Source organism: Drosophila mauritiana, chromosome 3L (assembly GCF_004382145.1).
Source record: "Drosophila mauritiana strain mau12 chromosome 3L, ASM438214v1, whole genome shotgun sequence".
In the NCBI taxonomy this organism is placed as follows: domain Eukaryota; kingdom Metazoa; phylum Arthropoda; class Insecta; order Diptera; family Drosophilidae; genus Drosophila; species Drosophila mauritiana.
The window spans coordinates 14,019,142-14,034,909 of record NC_046669.1 but is presented as its reverse complement, the minus strand read 5'-3'; the positions used below and the strand labels follow the sequence as shown (position 1 = coordinate 14,034,909).

Below are 15,768 nucleotides of genomic sequence, written 5' to 3'. Positions count from 1 at the left end.
CTTTATTGTTGGTAGCTGAATTCAATGGGAAATATATGTAATTGGGTGATATAATGCAGGTGCGTTGGATGGGTTGAAGTTCCGTCATCGAATGACGTAGGTTAGTTGTCTGACTCAGTTGGGGGATATGGCGTCGATATGGCTCATTGGGCAAACAGTTCGATGAGTTAATATTTATTTTTTGGTAACCGACAGTCTTGTGAAAAGCGGGCAACAGGAAAAGTGATTGTACTTCAGAGTAATTACACAAGAGTCTGAAAGTTAAACAGCAAAAATATATAAAAATTGGTATGCAAATTTAAAGCTTTTGTGGAAATGCCAGCACCTCAAAAACGATTCCATGCATTATATAAAAAATAATAATCATGACGAATTCGTCCAAATTCACAGATAATCTGAATCTTCCTCTCATGACCAAGGTCAAAGTTCTTTCATAGGCCCTTGACTTTACATTTTGCAATTTTTCACGCACTTCTTCAGCTTGTATTTTTTCAGCCATAACCATTTTTTTGGTTTCGGCACATGCAAACATGATTTTTTCCTGCCTTTCTTTTCATTAAACAATTCTTCTGTTTTTTTTTTTTTAGTTTTTTGCTACTCTTTTTTCTTTATTTTTGGCGAACTTTACATTTGCTAAAGTTCATTAACATTTTGTGTGTGTGGCCAAAAGGCAGAAAGAGTAAATGATAAAATGGAAAAAATCCACGCAGCGTTTTCCATTTTAATGAAATTTAGCCTCGTTTTGTTTTTACATTTTTTGTTCAATTAATTATGCAAATTGTTACAAGTCCGAAGAAGCATTCCTCAGCAGCCTGTCCGTATTGCCATTTATGACGAATTCCATTTAGATTTAGAGCCATAAAACAAATCAAAACTAAATGCTGTCATTAGAAACTCTTTCTAAGTAAGCCATAAATTATTTAAATAGAAATTGGCCATCGAAACACCCCCGAGTGACCCAGAAAAACATGCGAAAAATGAGGCAGCAGAGTTTGGCTAATTTTGTTCATAAAGGTTTTTGTCAACTCTTCGCTTGAGGGAATCGCTACCATTCTTTTGGCGACTTTCGCTTTTTGGAAAACCCTTTTGTTTTTGCTTTCAAAGTTTTGTTTTCTTCGCATATAATTTGTTTGCCTAAATCTTTGTATCCGCCTCTTTGAACCTTCTCTTTCTTCTCGCTTTTTGCGATTTTTAGAAACGCTTCTGTCAACCGCAGCGTTTAACCAATTTTTCTTGTTATTGTTGCGGTTTTTAATTGCTGGGATCGCATCCGTAAGATTCGCTTTTGTTTTTCGTCTCCGGTTAGCGCATAATGACAACTATTTGGGGGCTTGCTGGAAGCGAAAGTTTCGCTGGCTGGGATGGATGGATGGATAATTATTAAAGTTTTGTAACAGAGCTCTCCCCCGACAACTAATTGACTATTATTTAAATGATTTTTGTCTTTGCTGGAAATGACCTTTTAAATAGTATTTAAATACATTTACCTTTTTCTTTTTTTTGATTACCCAACAGCTCACTACTCTAATTCCTATTACCTATAGTTTGTCAAAATGTAGAATATTTGCATGTACCCAATGTGTTCCTAACTTTTGTCTCTAAAGAACTAAATTATAAACTTTATACGAAATTAACTTTAAAAATATCATATTTTTTCTTAAAGTCACCACAAATTTTTATTTCGGAACTTCCTATGTTTATTAAGTTATTAGAAATTGTATACCTTCGTAAGACCTTTTTTTACGTCCACTTGTTTACTTCCCCGTGTTTTATGTTTGACTAACCAGAACCTTTCCCACTCTCTTTTACAATCCTCTTGCAGATCTTGGTACCCTCAGTAACCACCACAGCAATATAAGCAACATCAGCGGCATTAACGCCAGTAGCAACATCCCGGCAGCAACTTTAATCAGCAGCAGCATTAAGAAGACATCAAGTGAGGCGGCAACCACAAAACCTGCTGCACCCCTGATCCCCGGCAAAATGGAGCTGCTGAGCAGCAACACAGCAACAACAACGACAACGACGACAGCAACGCACCACCTGCATCAGGCAACCACCACTAAACAGCTGTTGGTGCAGGATTACCTCAGCTACGCCTCACCACCCACCTATTCGCGCCTGCCGCCCGATGGTCATGAATTTCCACCCAATTTCAGCGAACCACTGATCATGCACAGCCACCCACTAAAGGTCACCACCGAGTTGAGTTACGAGATACAGAAAGGCGGAAAGGATGAGTCCTCTGCACCACCGCTTCCCAAAACGGGACCACCAGCCACAGTTCCCAGGAAAGTATATCGCCAGGATTTGGTCATAAACGTAGAGCCAGCACCCAGTTTAACCAGGGACTATCAGAGATCTCTGAGTGGCGGTACTCCTCGGAAGCCTAGCGATTGGCGCAAGGATGAAAAGTCGGAGAAATCAGTGCGTGACAAGATTGCTATGTTCTCGTCAAACAACGAACTGGATGCCATACCGCCAGCTCCGGCCACAGCCCCCATTTCAAGCTCCTTCACCCGAAAGCCCTTGAATAGGAGCAGTGAAAATCTTCTGGACAGTTGCTCAGCATCCTCGGCTCCGCTGAAAACTCGCGCGATGAGCGTGGAGAATTTGAATGATGTTCAGCGGCAATATCAGTTGGCCAAACAGCTGCCCCAGTTGCACGTGGCCGACTCTATGTATTCCCTGAACACAGCTACGCCCACACCGAGCTACGCTTCTTTGCCGAGAAGAAGCCACGGGGGATCTTATTCCTCTGGAGTGGAAAGAAGGATTAGTTTCTCGGGAGAAGGCGGAGACGCGGCCAACCGAAAGGCAGCCATTACAAATATCCTAGAGCAAAGAAGAAGAAGTTTGTCGAAACTGCGAGGATTGGTCATACCAGAGAGACCCCAGCTGCTGGAACCCATCCTGGATCTGCCGGAGATCAAAAGCCAGGTAAAAGCAGCCAGCGGAGAGGATAGTACCGATAGCGGCTTAGGCGAAAGCCACCGCAGTACGGTGAATAGGAATTGCCAATTGGGTGCAGGCGGTGCCGCAAATAACTATCGCAGCATTTTAAATACTAATCAAAGGAGACCCCTGGAGCAACAGCTCTCGCAACCACCAGCCAAACCACCCAGGACATCGTTGACACCACTTCAGCCAAGAAGCATGATGATACCACCACCACCACCTCCTTTAGATCAGGAAAGTGATACGGATTCGGTGTTTTCGCACACTGCTAGGGTTGCCACTCCGCCGGAGAAGTTTGCACTAACCAGAACCCTCAGTTCCGAAACAAACACTTCGATAGCTAGTTCCAACACCTCTACTCTAACATCAGGATCTTCTGCCGGATCTCAAGCCAGTTGCAGTTCGCTGGGCAGCACACCAGCGGTGGATCTAACCAGGCGGATTCTCAAGAGCCAGGTGATCAATGGCGAAGCCGTTGCGCTCTCCAGTCGCAAAAGTATTCTGGCCTCGGCCAAATGTCGCAGTGCCAAGAGTCGTGGTCAAGAGGAGGATAACGACAGCACCGATGGTGAAGCCTGTTCCCTCGCCAATCGTAGAATGAAGCCCATTTCCAGCTATAAGCTCCAGCAGCAACAGATCCAACTGGGCAAACAACTGGTAGTGGATAAGCTGATCAGTGTGGCTGCCTATGTGGAACTAACCTCGGATACGGACGACAGCAGCCGTAGATCTGATACGCCTGCCAAGATCAGTGCCATGTTCATAGACGAGGAGCGCAAGGCCAGCTTCAAAGGAGATCCAAACCAGGAGGCTAAGGTCAAAGTGGAGCAGGTCAAACCCATGGTCCTCCCAATGCTGCTACCATCCGCGAAAAGGGAACCTCTTAAGCAACAGACAACCGCCGAACTGCGCGAAAAGTTCGAAAGGAGTGCTGCAGCCCAAGCTCAAACCCAAAACCACTCGCCCGTAATCCATAAGGTTACTCAGAAGCCCCATCATGAACGATTCTCCTCGCTGGACTCCCTGGCGTCCAGTTCCTCCGGCGTTAGTTCCACCACCCAAAACGTGAGCACCACCCAGGAAACGGCCACCGAATTCGGCAGCTTTTCCTCTCTGGGCAGCAACCAGAGTCTGATCACCGCGCAGGATGTCCAGCAGATAGTCGAGGAGGCTGATCCTCCGCTAAAGACCCCAGAGGCGTTCATCATCGTCCTGCAAAGGGAAAATCCCGAGAGCAGCATCGGAATTACTCTGGCCGGCGGTTCTGATTATGAGGCTAAGGAAATCACGGTGGGTTAACGCATGCCATTCTCACTTTTAAACATGATCTTAACTTAACTTGTTTCAATACCCACCAGATCCACAAAATCCTGAGCAACACGCCAGCTGCCAAGGATGGACGTGTAAAGAAGGGTGATCGAATCCTTGCCGTCAACGGAATGAGTATGCGCGGACTGACGCACCGTGAATCCATCAGTGTGCTTAAGGTATTTTTAATGTTTGGTTAGAAAAGTGAGCATAAAATTGTGCACTTTTTGTAATCTAGGGAAAGTTATCTTCTTCTTCAACCTTAGCTGAAACATTTTTTCTCAACAGACCCCCCGACCTGAAGTAGTGCTAGTGGTGACCCGATCCGAGTCGCTGGTGGTGAAGGCGCTTACCAAGAAACGATCCTCCCTAGGATCACTTAGCTCGCTTAATGAGAAACCCACGGAGCTGGACTATGAACGCAAGAGGAACTACCACAAGGCCTCCCGATCTCTGGACTTGGATCTTGATCTGGTGTCCAATGAGGCTGGTGAATCGCCAGTGGCTACTACTCCCAGCACTGGATCCGTAAGTCCACCGCAGCCGGCGAGCTTGCACGACGAGGATGCGGAGGCCACCATCGCGGGTATCCGGGCCAGGAGGCAGTTGTCCCGCGGAGATGCCGCCAAGCTTAGCACGAGTGAGCTCCTGGAACGGGCGGCTGAGGCCAGAAATGCCATCGCAGCTGAGATTCGTGCACAGGGTGAGTAAGCCTTTTAGATGAAAAGTTAATTTAAAAATGTTAAAAATTATATATGTACATTAATCGTAAAAGAACTCTCTGCATTGTTTTTTCGTAATATCTAAAAAAATCTGTATGAAATGAATTTGAATAAGTATTATTTACACATCCAGTAAATTATTTAATAGTAAGTCAATTTAAATTCCATTAATCAAAATATTTATATTATTTGTTGAAAATACTCCGATAAATGTGAAATTTATTGTATAGTACAAAAATGGAAATATTTATCCCATATTTTTTATTAAATTTGTTGCAACCCTGCCCTGTTGTATATTTCTAAAAGTCCATTGTTCATAAATTATTTAAATGAGTCCGGTGTCATTATAGCGGAGGATGCGGCGGCCAGTGGAGGTGGAGCTCGTTGTGTGGAGATTGTTAAGGACAGCTGTGGACTGGGCTTCTCCATCGAAGGAGGCTTTGATTCGCCGCTGGGAAATCGTCCCCTTATTGTCAAAAAGGTGTTCATGGGTAAGGTTAATTTGTCATCCTCTCTTTAAAGCGATTATTAATGAAGGTTGTGTTTCTTAACCAGGTGGTGCCGCCCAGAAGACCAACCAGGTGCGCAATGGCGACGAAATCCTTAGCATCAATGGTGCCCCCACGTCGCGGATGACGCGTGTGGATGCCTGGAACTATATGAAGCAACTGCCGCTGGGACCGGTCAAGATTTGTTTCGCCTAGATAGGATGGTCTAAATAAAATGCCAACGATGGGGAAGAATGCGCCACAATTTTGTTAGATTTAAGCCAATTAGCTTGGTTACCCCTTAACCGGTCTAACCTTGGGGGTCTTGCCAATTCGATGGATCAATGCTGCGAGCGATTTGTTTTGCATTTAAACAAACCTTTAATTGTATGCCTAATTTAATAGATATTTAATTTAAAGTGCAATTGTTTAAACTCTTACAACCTTTTGATGCCCTGCTTACATACCTATAACTGATCGATGATTGTACATATTACTAATCGAGACTAATTTACGTATTAAAACCTTAAATCAAATTGAAGCCAGCCATCGGGCAGCGCTATTTCCTTATACACAACTTATTATTCAAAAAAACATAACGAAAAAAAAACAATTATATTTTATGCCATAAATTATACGGGAACGTTATACATGTATATTATTTTAATAATTATTATTTTATTTAAAGAACAACAAAAACAATGTTTACGTATACAAAAGTATTTGCTAAAAATAAACATACTACATATATGAAATTAACCTTAATGTAACTTTTTTAAATTGTCTAGTTTGTATTTATTCCCTTCCAACAAAAATGGAGTCTAGTTTTGAATTTAGAAAAATTCATTTATTTAGTTTTTATGTCAACTTCACATTAGGCTGTTTATACATGATGGGGACATTCCTAAAAACAATTTAAAATGTTATTTGTCCTATGTACTGTACATAAATTCGATATCAGTGGATTAAAGCTTTGCTATGAGCAGTTCGCAAGCTACAAATCTTGGCTTGCATTGGCCACCCGCTTTGGCAGCTGCAACATTAGTCCCAAGTGCTGCAGTGGATTCGCCGGAGAGGGACACGAGGTTGTGGATAGCGTTCCGTTGACATTCTCCCTGGGATGCGGCTGCGCCGGGTTGGTTGGTGAGGCTGACTCCTCGGAATGGAATACCTCGCCAAGCAGGTCGTACACACGACGCTTGAAGTACAGCTTCTGACGGAAGTTCATGTGCTTGATTTCGGGACGCAGTCCATGCAGGAATGCGTCATCGAAATCCATGATTGGCCATGCTTCAATACTGCGGGTTGATGTCTGAAATAAGAAAATAACAAATCATAAATAACGCGGTACAAATTAAATTTTACATTGAATAGATTGTTACTTTGAGGAATTCAAGCAAAGGTAGCACTCTATATAAAGTATATTTAAAAACATTTTCTCTAAGAGAAAATTGTATCCACAATTTAACATTATTTTAGAAATTGTTATATACGGATACATATTACTGATACACATATTGTGTACTACTGAATCGGCTAAAATCGATCTGATAATTGCTCCCACCTTCCCGCTGTCGCTCACTGTGCGCATTTCTGCAGGTACCGTGCCCCCGAAATCCATGATTGATGATGCTTCATTATTACATTGTGATGTCTGAAGGATGAAATGAAACTGCATCATTAAAATTAAAAATACAAATTTCAGGTTTGAAATAAAAACGGGGTGACAATATAAAACTAAGCTAATTTGCATAGCTTTAACTTTAAATTTAACTTTGAAGTATAGTTTATAACGGTGCAAAATACATCTGAGTATTGCTCCCACCTTAACTTCCGTCGCCGATGCAGAGTCGGTGCTGTGGCGGCTCTGCGCATGCTCCGAATCCAGACAGCTCGGGGAGTGCACCATCTCAAGGATTGCCTCTAGTGGAGTTTTGACATCCGCTTCGTCGTGCTCCTTCTGAGCCCTGGGTCTTGACCTACGACCTCCGAGCGGAACGGAAACTCCGGGAGTAATGTGCCTTTGCAGGAACATCAGCTCGCTGTTAAGATAGTACGTATTCTCACCGTGATGCAGCTTAATAGAGCGGGCATAGCTGGAGCGAATGTTGTGCCAACGTTCCTTGCAGCTTTCAACTGAAATGATCAATAGCACTCAATAAAGCAGAACATGACAAAAGTGTTTATATGTATGTATGTTAGTATCGACAAAGTAAAATTGGCGCTCATAAAATTATACTCTAATGAAATTTAAATTTAATAATTAAAATAAATTTAGTTAATGTGTGATATAAACAACTATACCCAACATGCAATTGTCGAAATAGAGATAATAACCCACCCGTAATTCGCAGCTCATTAGATATTTCCTTCCACGCATTTTTCACAGTCGATTTCCGCAAGTAGTTGTCATCGTGACGATCGTAAAGACAAGGATGTAGTTTCACCAATTTACATATTCTGGCATTAATGGCGTAAACGTTTTGTGGTGGAGCTATGGACCGACGGCGTGTATTCATCTTATATAACAACTAAATAAGCAAATTTTAATTAATAGAGTGAAAGACCCGAAATCGAAACCGAAACATGTGTCGCCTGCGCGTGCCACAGCTGTTTGCCACCACTTTGCTTCTCTGCTCTGGCTTCAACAACAGTTATTTTCTCTGAAACCAGATCTTTCGTTTAAACTTACCTGAGTTGGTTTCAAAAATGCTCCAATTAATCTATGTCAGTGCTTTTATCACGAGTTTTCGCTTATTAAACTGGAGTTTAAGTCGCTTATTGCTTCCGTGCACGCGGGAGTTGCTGCTGTCACAAGTGTTTTGCAATTATAAACGCTAGGACTTCGTGTTGTTGCCAACAAGTGATGCAGTTGCAAATGAATGTTCCAATTTCAAATGGCAATTGTTCTTGATTCTAAAGCACAGGAGAACTAGATTGATTCGATTTGATTACCTGGACATTTGAATCTTTAACGGGTGGAGAATATAAACCACCGGCAAAATAAATAAATAAAGGGGCCACAACAAACAGAAAGCCAGAGGCGTAGTCGCTCTCTTCGCAAAGCAGCGTGGGTTACCATTCGAGAAGCATACAACCCTCTCAGAGAGCGCAACTTATTGACATGCCACTGGATCTCACACACACAATGAAAGGCACACTCACTCAATAAAGACAGCACTGCCAGGCAAAAGTACAGCAGTTGGTGTTGGCAGGGCCATTCGATCGCTGGAGGAGCTGCCAACTCATTTACCAACCAATTAATGACCGACCAGCCCTAAATATTTTAAATTAGAAATTTACTCACGAATATTAGGATTTTTGTTAAATTAATATACAAAATCAAATATTTCATATTTGTACCAGCTGCCATTATTGTAAGATATAAGATGAATCTTAAATGAACTGAAAGACAAGTTTGAGCAATTTAGAGAATTACGAACAACGCGTAAAAAAAATAATTTAAAAACCTTAAAGCATATTATAGTCAAGCCCGACAGGTAAAAAATAAATTTATCCGGGGCCACCTTGGTCAACCCCTTGTCACGACCGTTCGGCCTGCCAACTCGCTTTTCCCTGCAACGAAAGGCGCTGCTCTCTGCTCCACTCTCGCTTGGCTGTGTGTGTGTGCTCAACACTCGTTTTTAGTTTTCGCCGCAGTCAGTCAGTGTTTTTAGTCTCAGCTGCTGCGCGCGTGTGTTGTGATTGTGTGAATTGCGTTTGTAGCATAACTGGCTGCCACACAAAACCGATAAATTCCTGGCGAAGCGAGCTCTCTCGATTGGATTCTTGCAAAGTGAACTAGCGATGAGCGCCGCCACTGAGCTGAACCTGCTGTTGCTGCGGTCGGTAGAGAAGCAGACGGCGCTTTATGATCGTACCGATGAAAACTATAGGAAGCGCCTGCCGAGTGAGAACGCCTGGGACATGGTTGCCTCCGAAGTTGGGGAGTCGGGTGAGTCGTGAGTGCGAGCGGGATAGCAATCGGCGTTGCGTAGTTTTCGGCCAGTGCTGCACAGCGTCAACGCGCGCACAACAGTCAGTCGTCCCCGGATTATCGGCCGTCGATAGTTGTGTGCGAGTTGGCAGCGCCATGTCTGCAGGTCATAGCAGCTTCCATCGATTAATTCGAATATAAAACGAGTCTCCTGTTGAATGCGAAGGTGTTTGGGAAGAAATTATAGCTAAACCAAATTTGTATTGCTTCTTGCGGTGGCATAATTTTTGTAAATTTATATGTATTGCAGGAAAATAATTTATATTTAGTTAATTGAAAACTGCAATGATTGCATGGTAAAAAATAAACAAGTTATTTTGCTTATTTGGTATTATTATTTATTTATAATTTTCTCCATCAAGCTTGTTCTTTCATATTCAAAAAAATTCATTAAAATTTAAATATTACATTATTTTAGAAAGATTTAAAAATAAATAAATTAAATACAGAAAAAAAGTTTTAAAAATATGACAAATAGTATCATTGAGTAGCCAAATCTATTACATTTAATTCTTATTAGCTTTAAAACAAATTTTTTTTAAAATCATTTAAGTCCTTTTTCTTCTGCGCGTTTTCATAAACTGGTAACACTAATCGACTCTTAGCTGAGTAAAATTTAACATTACAGAATTGGTATATTGTATTATATCGGTATATTATGAGTGGGTAGTCCGATTTATCCATGCATCTCTGATTTTGTTATCGGTGCATATCGATTGACCCTAAAACTTTTGCTGGAAAGTTCTTTTGGCTAAATTTTGCTAGCCCTACAACATAAGTTGTCGCTCTCTTATCTGAGAACAGAATAAATATTGCCAATGATGGGGGACGTCTTATTCGACCCTTCTTCCTGTAAGTTTTATTTATATATTGCAAAAGAAAGAAAAATCCTATTGTGTGTACATATGTACATTAACACGTGCATGTTCATTTTTAAGTATGATTCGCAATTTGATTGCGTTTATTTCAACGTTGTTTCTGACACCTTTTACTAAACTTCGCACGATTATTTAACACATCTATTTCTTAAGTAATGGGGTGTTTGGGTAAAAGAAAAAAGGTGTTTCTGCAATGTCTACGGTTTGTTAACTAACAAATTAAAACATATTTTAGAAGCTTGGGCTGCATGCCTTATAAATATGTATGTATGTACATATTTTGTCATATATGGTCATGCAGATAGATGGATGGTACTAATTTTGATACGCCTTACTCGTAGATTAAATGTAAAGTATGCAACTGGTAGAAGAAAGCGATTCCGATCATATAAGGAGATCTTAGGAACTAAAGAAACAAAAAGGCTCAGATTCTGCATATAGATTCAAGAGACTTGGACGCAGCGCAAGTGCATTTTTTTTATATTTTGTATTAGTTTTGTAAATTTTATTGCGACGCAAGCGCCAATTAAAAAAATTTTTCTTAGGTGACTCTCCAATATCCTTCGATATGCCGGAAAATTATAAAATTTAACGTTCGCATTCTACTAAAATGCCAAAAATTCCTTGTCTTAAAAATATAAAGTAATATCCAATACAACACATTTTTCTTATATTATTTTTTTCACTTTAAAAAATTGTAATTGTTTTCTAGAAAAAAGCATAGTTTTCATGACACGAAATTTATTTTAACTTTCCTTATGAAAGTGCAAGAGAGATCGCTATTGTCGACAGGAAGATATTTAAAAATCTTTTTGGCACCGAATTGAAATTTTAAAGAAAAATAAGAAAAAAAGAAGACAAAAAAATCATAAGTGTAGTCAGTTTGTCGGATTTTAGACGCGGTAATTGAAATTACCTTCCGCAGCGTAAAAGTATATACTGTTACAAACCATATTAATCGGCGAATATAAAGGCATATAACTAAGAAGCAGCTTTGGCAAGCAGAAGCTAATTATCCTGGATGAATTTATATATCTAAGAAATTCTTGCCTATTACTCCCAATCAATTTTGCGACTTTCTATGCCAGCTATATGAAGAGCCATACAAATTAGATCTATTAAAAAAGAATATAGAAATAACTAGTATACACCGAATAAGACCAATCATTTTCCTACTGTTCGTAATGACAATGTATCTCATAGTCGTCCGATTTTAATAAATTTAAACCGAAATTATTATATATTGCCAAAATATTCTTATTAAAAACAAGGAATGTGTCTTGAGTGCGGGGTCCGTGCTGAATTGTCGTCGGTGCGGAGTGCAAGGTCCTCCATCCGGGTTGTAGGATGCCCCGATTTTGTGGTGTTATTGACTAGCGATTAAATGTGTAGCTGCATTGCTTTTATTTTTATAGTTTTAATAAATTTTATACGTGTAGATCTAAATTATTAAATACTGCTACCTTCAGGCAGCTTAAACAAGTATGTATAAATATATACATATATATAAACTGCAGGGCATGTACTCGGCACCGAATACTCAGTATTTAAATATTCACACATAGCATACTTTCAAGCGCAAATTAAACTTTTTAAATTAAAAATGATTTAACTAGTGTCTCTTCCAATTATTAATACACATTCCTGAGCTCTTATTACCTGTTTATCTGATATGCACAAAAAGCTTAAGATTTAAGATAAGTGGAATTTTCCGGGCATTCAGGGGGTGTTATGCTAGAAGAAAAGGTTGGGCCGCTACCTGTTGCCTGATATATATTACGTATTATATTTTCTTACCTAGCCTCAACATTTCCCTCTTCTTCCCTCTTGCAGTGGAAAAATGCAAGCGACGCTGGCGTCAGCTGCGAAATGACTATACCCGCTGGTGCAACGCTGACGTCAACCGGCGCCGAAATGGCCAGCGTCGATTGGCTTATCCGCTGGCCGATGAGCTGCGCTTTTTGGACCGCCATCTAAACATAGCTGACGACATGGCTGCCGACGACGACCGCAGCGTATTATCGGACAAGGACAGGGATAACAATAGGGACAGCGAGGGCGGAGATCACCATTCTCAGGCGTTATTAAAAGAACGCGCATCATCGACAAGCAAGTTAGTTAAGGAGGTCAAGCTGGCAAATCAAGTTCGTAAGGAAAAATCCCAAGACAAGAGAGAAAATTTCGTAAATCACGGAGAGAAACAGCGATCTAGGAGGAAAAGTGCTGAAGAGAAGTTGGATGAATTGGAGGAATCGGACGAACCAGAGAAGGTTCCTGAACTCGATAGTTTTCTGCAGTCTGATAATGAAGACGACGAGTGCATGGACGAGGAGCACCTAGACGATCTGGAAGGTTTCGATTTTGACTTGGAACAATCGAATCAGGAAAAGGAGTTTACGCCGGAGAAGTCTTCTGAGAAGAATAACACCGATTCAACTGTTAGCCGGTCGGAGTTCTTTGTCAAGCAAAACAGAGATCCTCGCTTGCTAGTCATTGGCAGAAAGAATTCGACGGCTTCGTTTGTTGAATCCAAGGCTTTAAATTCTAATTCCGGGGATCCTCTGGAGAACGCTATGGAGGATAGTGGCGATGAATATGGTAAATATGGTGAAAAACGCGTCACAGGCAGCGACACCATTTCTCCATCCCGACGTCTACGTCGCAAAACCCGTGCATCAATAAGTTCCGCTGGGATAAAGGATTTACCGATTCAAAAACCAGACCAAGAACAACGAGTGACGCGATTGCAGCGCAGGATATCTATGAGTTTAGCGGCTGTGCACAGAGTAAGGAGCTCCACATCGCCTGTGAAAATGACACCAGTCCCCAGATCGCAGCCGATCAGCAAGCCGCCATCCGGGCAAGTCCAGATCAGGGAAGTAAGTCATCGGGATGACATCTACCCGAGACCTGAGGTGCCTGCAGTTGTGAATATAAATCAAAACCAAATCAAGACTCAACAGCAAGAGAAGCCGGTGATATATCCGAAGACCGATGCAGCGATCGCTAACCCGCAGGGTTCTGCTCCACCACAAAGGAGATCCGTGGGTAGGCCGCCCAAAAAGCTACCTGTGGTGCAGCGAATAGTTTCGCCGGAAACGCAGACCAAGCCACAGTCGCCAATAAACACCAAAGTCTTGACCGTTAGTAAGCCCACCAGCTCCGCCGCGAGTGGTAGCAGCCACATAAGCAACATTGCTATCAAAAGCAACATCGTTACTAGCATAAGCAACAGCACCGCTACTACCAGTACCATTGCCAAAGGTACCACTAACAACAGCATCAAAACTACTGAAAACGTAAATGTTATAAGTTACAGTCCCAATTCATCTACCACCAGCTGCAGCAGCAAGGCTAATATACCCACATCCACCACAGCTGGAACATCCGTTCCGGTCGGCAAGGGAATGACCCAATTGAAAATGGCTGAGCGAAGCACTCAAACCGGAGTTCCGAATCCTTTCTCCGACAATTACTTTCTCGAAATGATCAAGCCCCAGATGCAGGAAATGAATCCCCGTCAGAAGATGCACTTTAAGAAAAAAGTATTTCAAGCGCTGATGGAGACCTTTGATGATGCTACCGATTTCCCAACGTCTAAAGAACTGCAGCATTTTAATATAAACACTCCTTCAGGATTTGAGCACATTACAGATCCAGAACTTCGATTAGTCAGGGAGCTAGTCAGCATGGTGAGCGCGGCTAAAGTTACCCTAATTAGACCGCCAGGAGAAGCTACAGCTATAGCTACAGCTTCCCGCAGTGCAATTGTTCCTGAGGCACAGCGAGGAGCCCGACCAAATGTGCAACGCCAAGTCATTCAGAGGGCATACAAGCAAGGCACTGGACAAGAGATCGTCCCCACCAGCCCGTCGGGTGGACTAGATAAGAGGTTGTTCAGGTTAGCGCCTATAAGTGGTAAACCGAATGCCAACTTGAGTGTCCCTCAGGAAATGTTGCGCAAGGATAGTGTTGACAGTATCCATAGTGCGGTCAAGGTGGCCAACAACGCCCCAACAGGCAGTCCCAAAGGAGCTGCTATAGTGGCTGCTGTAAGGCCGCAGGGTTCATTGATCAACAAGTTCTTTGGACAAGGCAATGTACCGACGACGGCCAAGGGAGCTGCCTCCGAGAAGGCTTACGCCATTTCCAGGAGGTATTCCGTGTGCGGTAGCAGCAATCCACCCAATGCCCAAAACGCTAGCCAAGGTTCCGCTAATGGCAGCCCTATAAACTCCAATTCTAGCGGTATGGATGCGTCTATGCTTAAGCGGCGATTAATAGCACCTGGGCATGGAATGGTGCCACCTACCCAACGCCCTCGGTATTCTACCGTAGCTGCGAGTCAAGTGGTCACCGCATCGCAAAGCGGCAGTTTACTAGTAAGGAAGTCCGTGGGATGTGTTCCTGCTTATCAAAAGCAAATCTCGCCCACTGGCGGTGGCTCCCTGCTTCAGAAAATCCCGCAGATTGCCAGTGTGCAAGGATCTGCCTTCAATGACTTTGTCCAGCCCAAGCCCGCTGCAACGCCCTCTGTAAACGGCGAAGAAAGTTCGCCATCCTCGGCGCTGAAGCGCAGCTTGGTGGTGGCTAATACCAAAACCTCCTTTCAGGACCTTCTTCAGCAGCCCAGTCAGACGTTGCAGAGAAATAAAATTGAATCCTCGGAGACAGCAGCCACTATTGCTGCAGATGATTTTTCGCTGGAAAACCTTAAGCGAGAGCCAGTGGATTCCGCGGAGGATCACAATGACATACTCGGTATTTAAGCCCAGGCCAAAGCAATTGCCGAGTATTGATTATAGAGTAAAGAATTAAGACAGATTAATTAAATCATAAATAAAACGTTGAAAAATTGATAAGCTATCTAATGCACTTATAATGTTACGTTAAACATTCTTTATAGTTTCATATAATTTTAAGAATTTCTGATTTTTTTTGCAAAAAGTTTTTAACTTTTGCCATTTTTGTTCATAATTTTTAAAACGAAAAAAACCGACAGTTTTGTTCAAAATTTGCACAACAAAAACGATTAATGAGAAATCTAATCTTAACTTTATTTCACATTTTGTAGTTCTATATATCGAATAAATATTGCCTTTATAAGTTAAACAAAAAGGACAACTGAAAAAATATTTCAATTTGTTTTTTTGGAATGATATTTTTATACATAGTTAGGTCAAAGTCACTAGAATATTATTCTAATTTGGTTAGGTAGTGAAATATATTGCAGTGCATTTATACGACACAACCATCTCCACTTTTGAAAATTAGTTTGTTTGGTTAACCAAACTGGAGGGTGCTCAGACGTTCTACTACCAGAGAGATTAGTAAAATTGTGGTCCCGATTCTGGAGTATTCCCAAATCTTCATCTATGAACTTTTGAGTATTTTGATACTGATCAATAATATGAAAT

General features: G+C 41.7%; 3 protein-coding genes across 6 annotated transcripts in view; 2 read left to right on the top strand and 1 right to left on the bottom strand.

Moving 5' to 3' along the window:
* Positions 1 to 6,070, top strand: part of LOC117139547 — a 121,035-nt gene extending 114,965 nt beyond the window's left edge. For all 3 annotated transcript variants that reach the window (XM_033301935.1, XM_033301936.1, XM_033301937.1), the window contains 5 exons: positions 1,823 to 4,248; positions 4,317 to 4,445; positions 4,555 to 4,969; positions 5,339 to 5,479; positions 5,544 to 6,070. In XM_033301935.1, coding sequence (XP_033157826.1) covers positions 1,823 to 4,248; positions 4,317 to 4,445; positions 4,555 to 4,969; positions 5,339 to 5,479; positions 5,544 to 5,692 — 3,260 coding nt within the window. In that variant the 3' untranslated portion in view covers positions 5,693 to 6,070. The remainder of the gene's footprint in view (positions 1 to 1,822; positions 4,249 to 4,316; positions 4,446 to 4,554; positions 4,970 to 5,338; positions 5,480 to 5,543) is intronic.
* Positions 6,071 to 6,296: 226 nt separating this feature from the next.
* Positions 6,297 to 8,788, bottom strand: LOC117139550. 2 transcript variants are annotated; one of them, XM_033301941.1, is made up of 6 exons: positions 8,556 to 8,788; positions 8,169 to 8,392; positions 7,818 to 8,007; positions 7,302 to 7,612; positions 7,041 to 7,130; positions 6,297 to 6,788 (listed from the first exon to the last, which is right to left on the bottom strand). In XM_033301941.1, exons 3-6 carry the CDS (start codon positions 7,993 to 7,995, stop codon positions 6,471 to 6,473), a joined length of 897 nt encoding a protein of 298 aa, XP_033157832.1. In that variant the 5' UTR covers positions 7,996 to 8,007; positions 8,169 to 8,392; positions 8,556 to 8,788; the 3' UTR covers positions 6,297 to 6,470. The 2 variants fall into 2 exon arrangements, with proteins under 2 accessions (XP_033157832.1, XP_033157833.1); XM_033301942.1 differs by lacking the exon at positions 7,041 to 7,130 and having other exon boundaries at positions 8,169 to 8,788.
* Positions 8,789 to 9,116: 328 nt separating this feature from the next.
* On the top strand, positions 9,117 to 15,484 carry LOC117139548. The gene is made up of 2 exons (XM_033301938.1): positions 9,117 to 9,431; positions 12,185 to 15,484. The coding sequence occupies exons 1-2, from the start codon at positions 9,284 to 9,286 to the stop codon at positions 15,118 to 15,120; spliced, it is 3,084 nt and encodes a 1,027-aa protein (XP_033157829.1). The 5' UTR covers positions 9,117 to 9,283; the 3' UTR covers positions 15,121 to 15,484.
* The last annotated feature ends 284 nt before the right edge of the window (positions 15,485 to 15,768 follow it).

Coding starts and splice junctions, on each gene's coding strand:
- LOC117139550 (XM_033301941.1), bottom strand. CDS start 7,995: ATGAATACACGCCGTCGGTCCATAGCTCCACCACAAAACGTTTACGCC. Junction 7,613..7,817: donor TAATGAGCTGCGAATTACGG/GTGGGTTATTAT, acceptor TGATCATTTCAG/TTGAAAGCTGCAAGGAACGT. Junction 6,789..7,040: donor CAGTGAGCGACAGCGGGAAG/GTGGGAGCAATT, acceptor TTCTTATTTCAG/ACATCAACCCGCAGTATTGA.
- LOC117139548 (XM_033301938.1), top strand. CDS start 9,284: ATGAGCGCCGCCACTGAGCTGAACCTGCTGTTGCTGCGGTCGGTAGAG. Junction 9,432..12,184: donor CTCCGAAGTTGGGGAGTCGG/GTGAGTCGTGAG, acceptor TCCCTCTTGCAG/TGGAAAAATGCAAGCGACGC.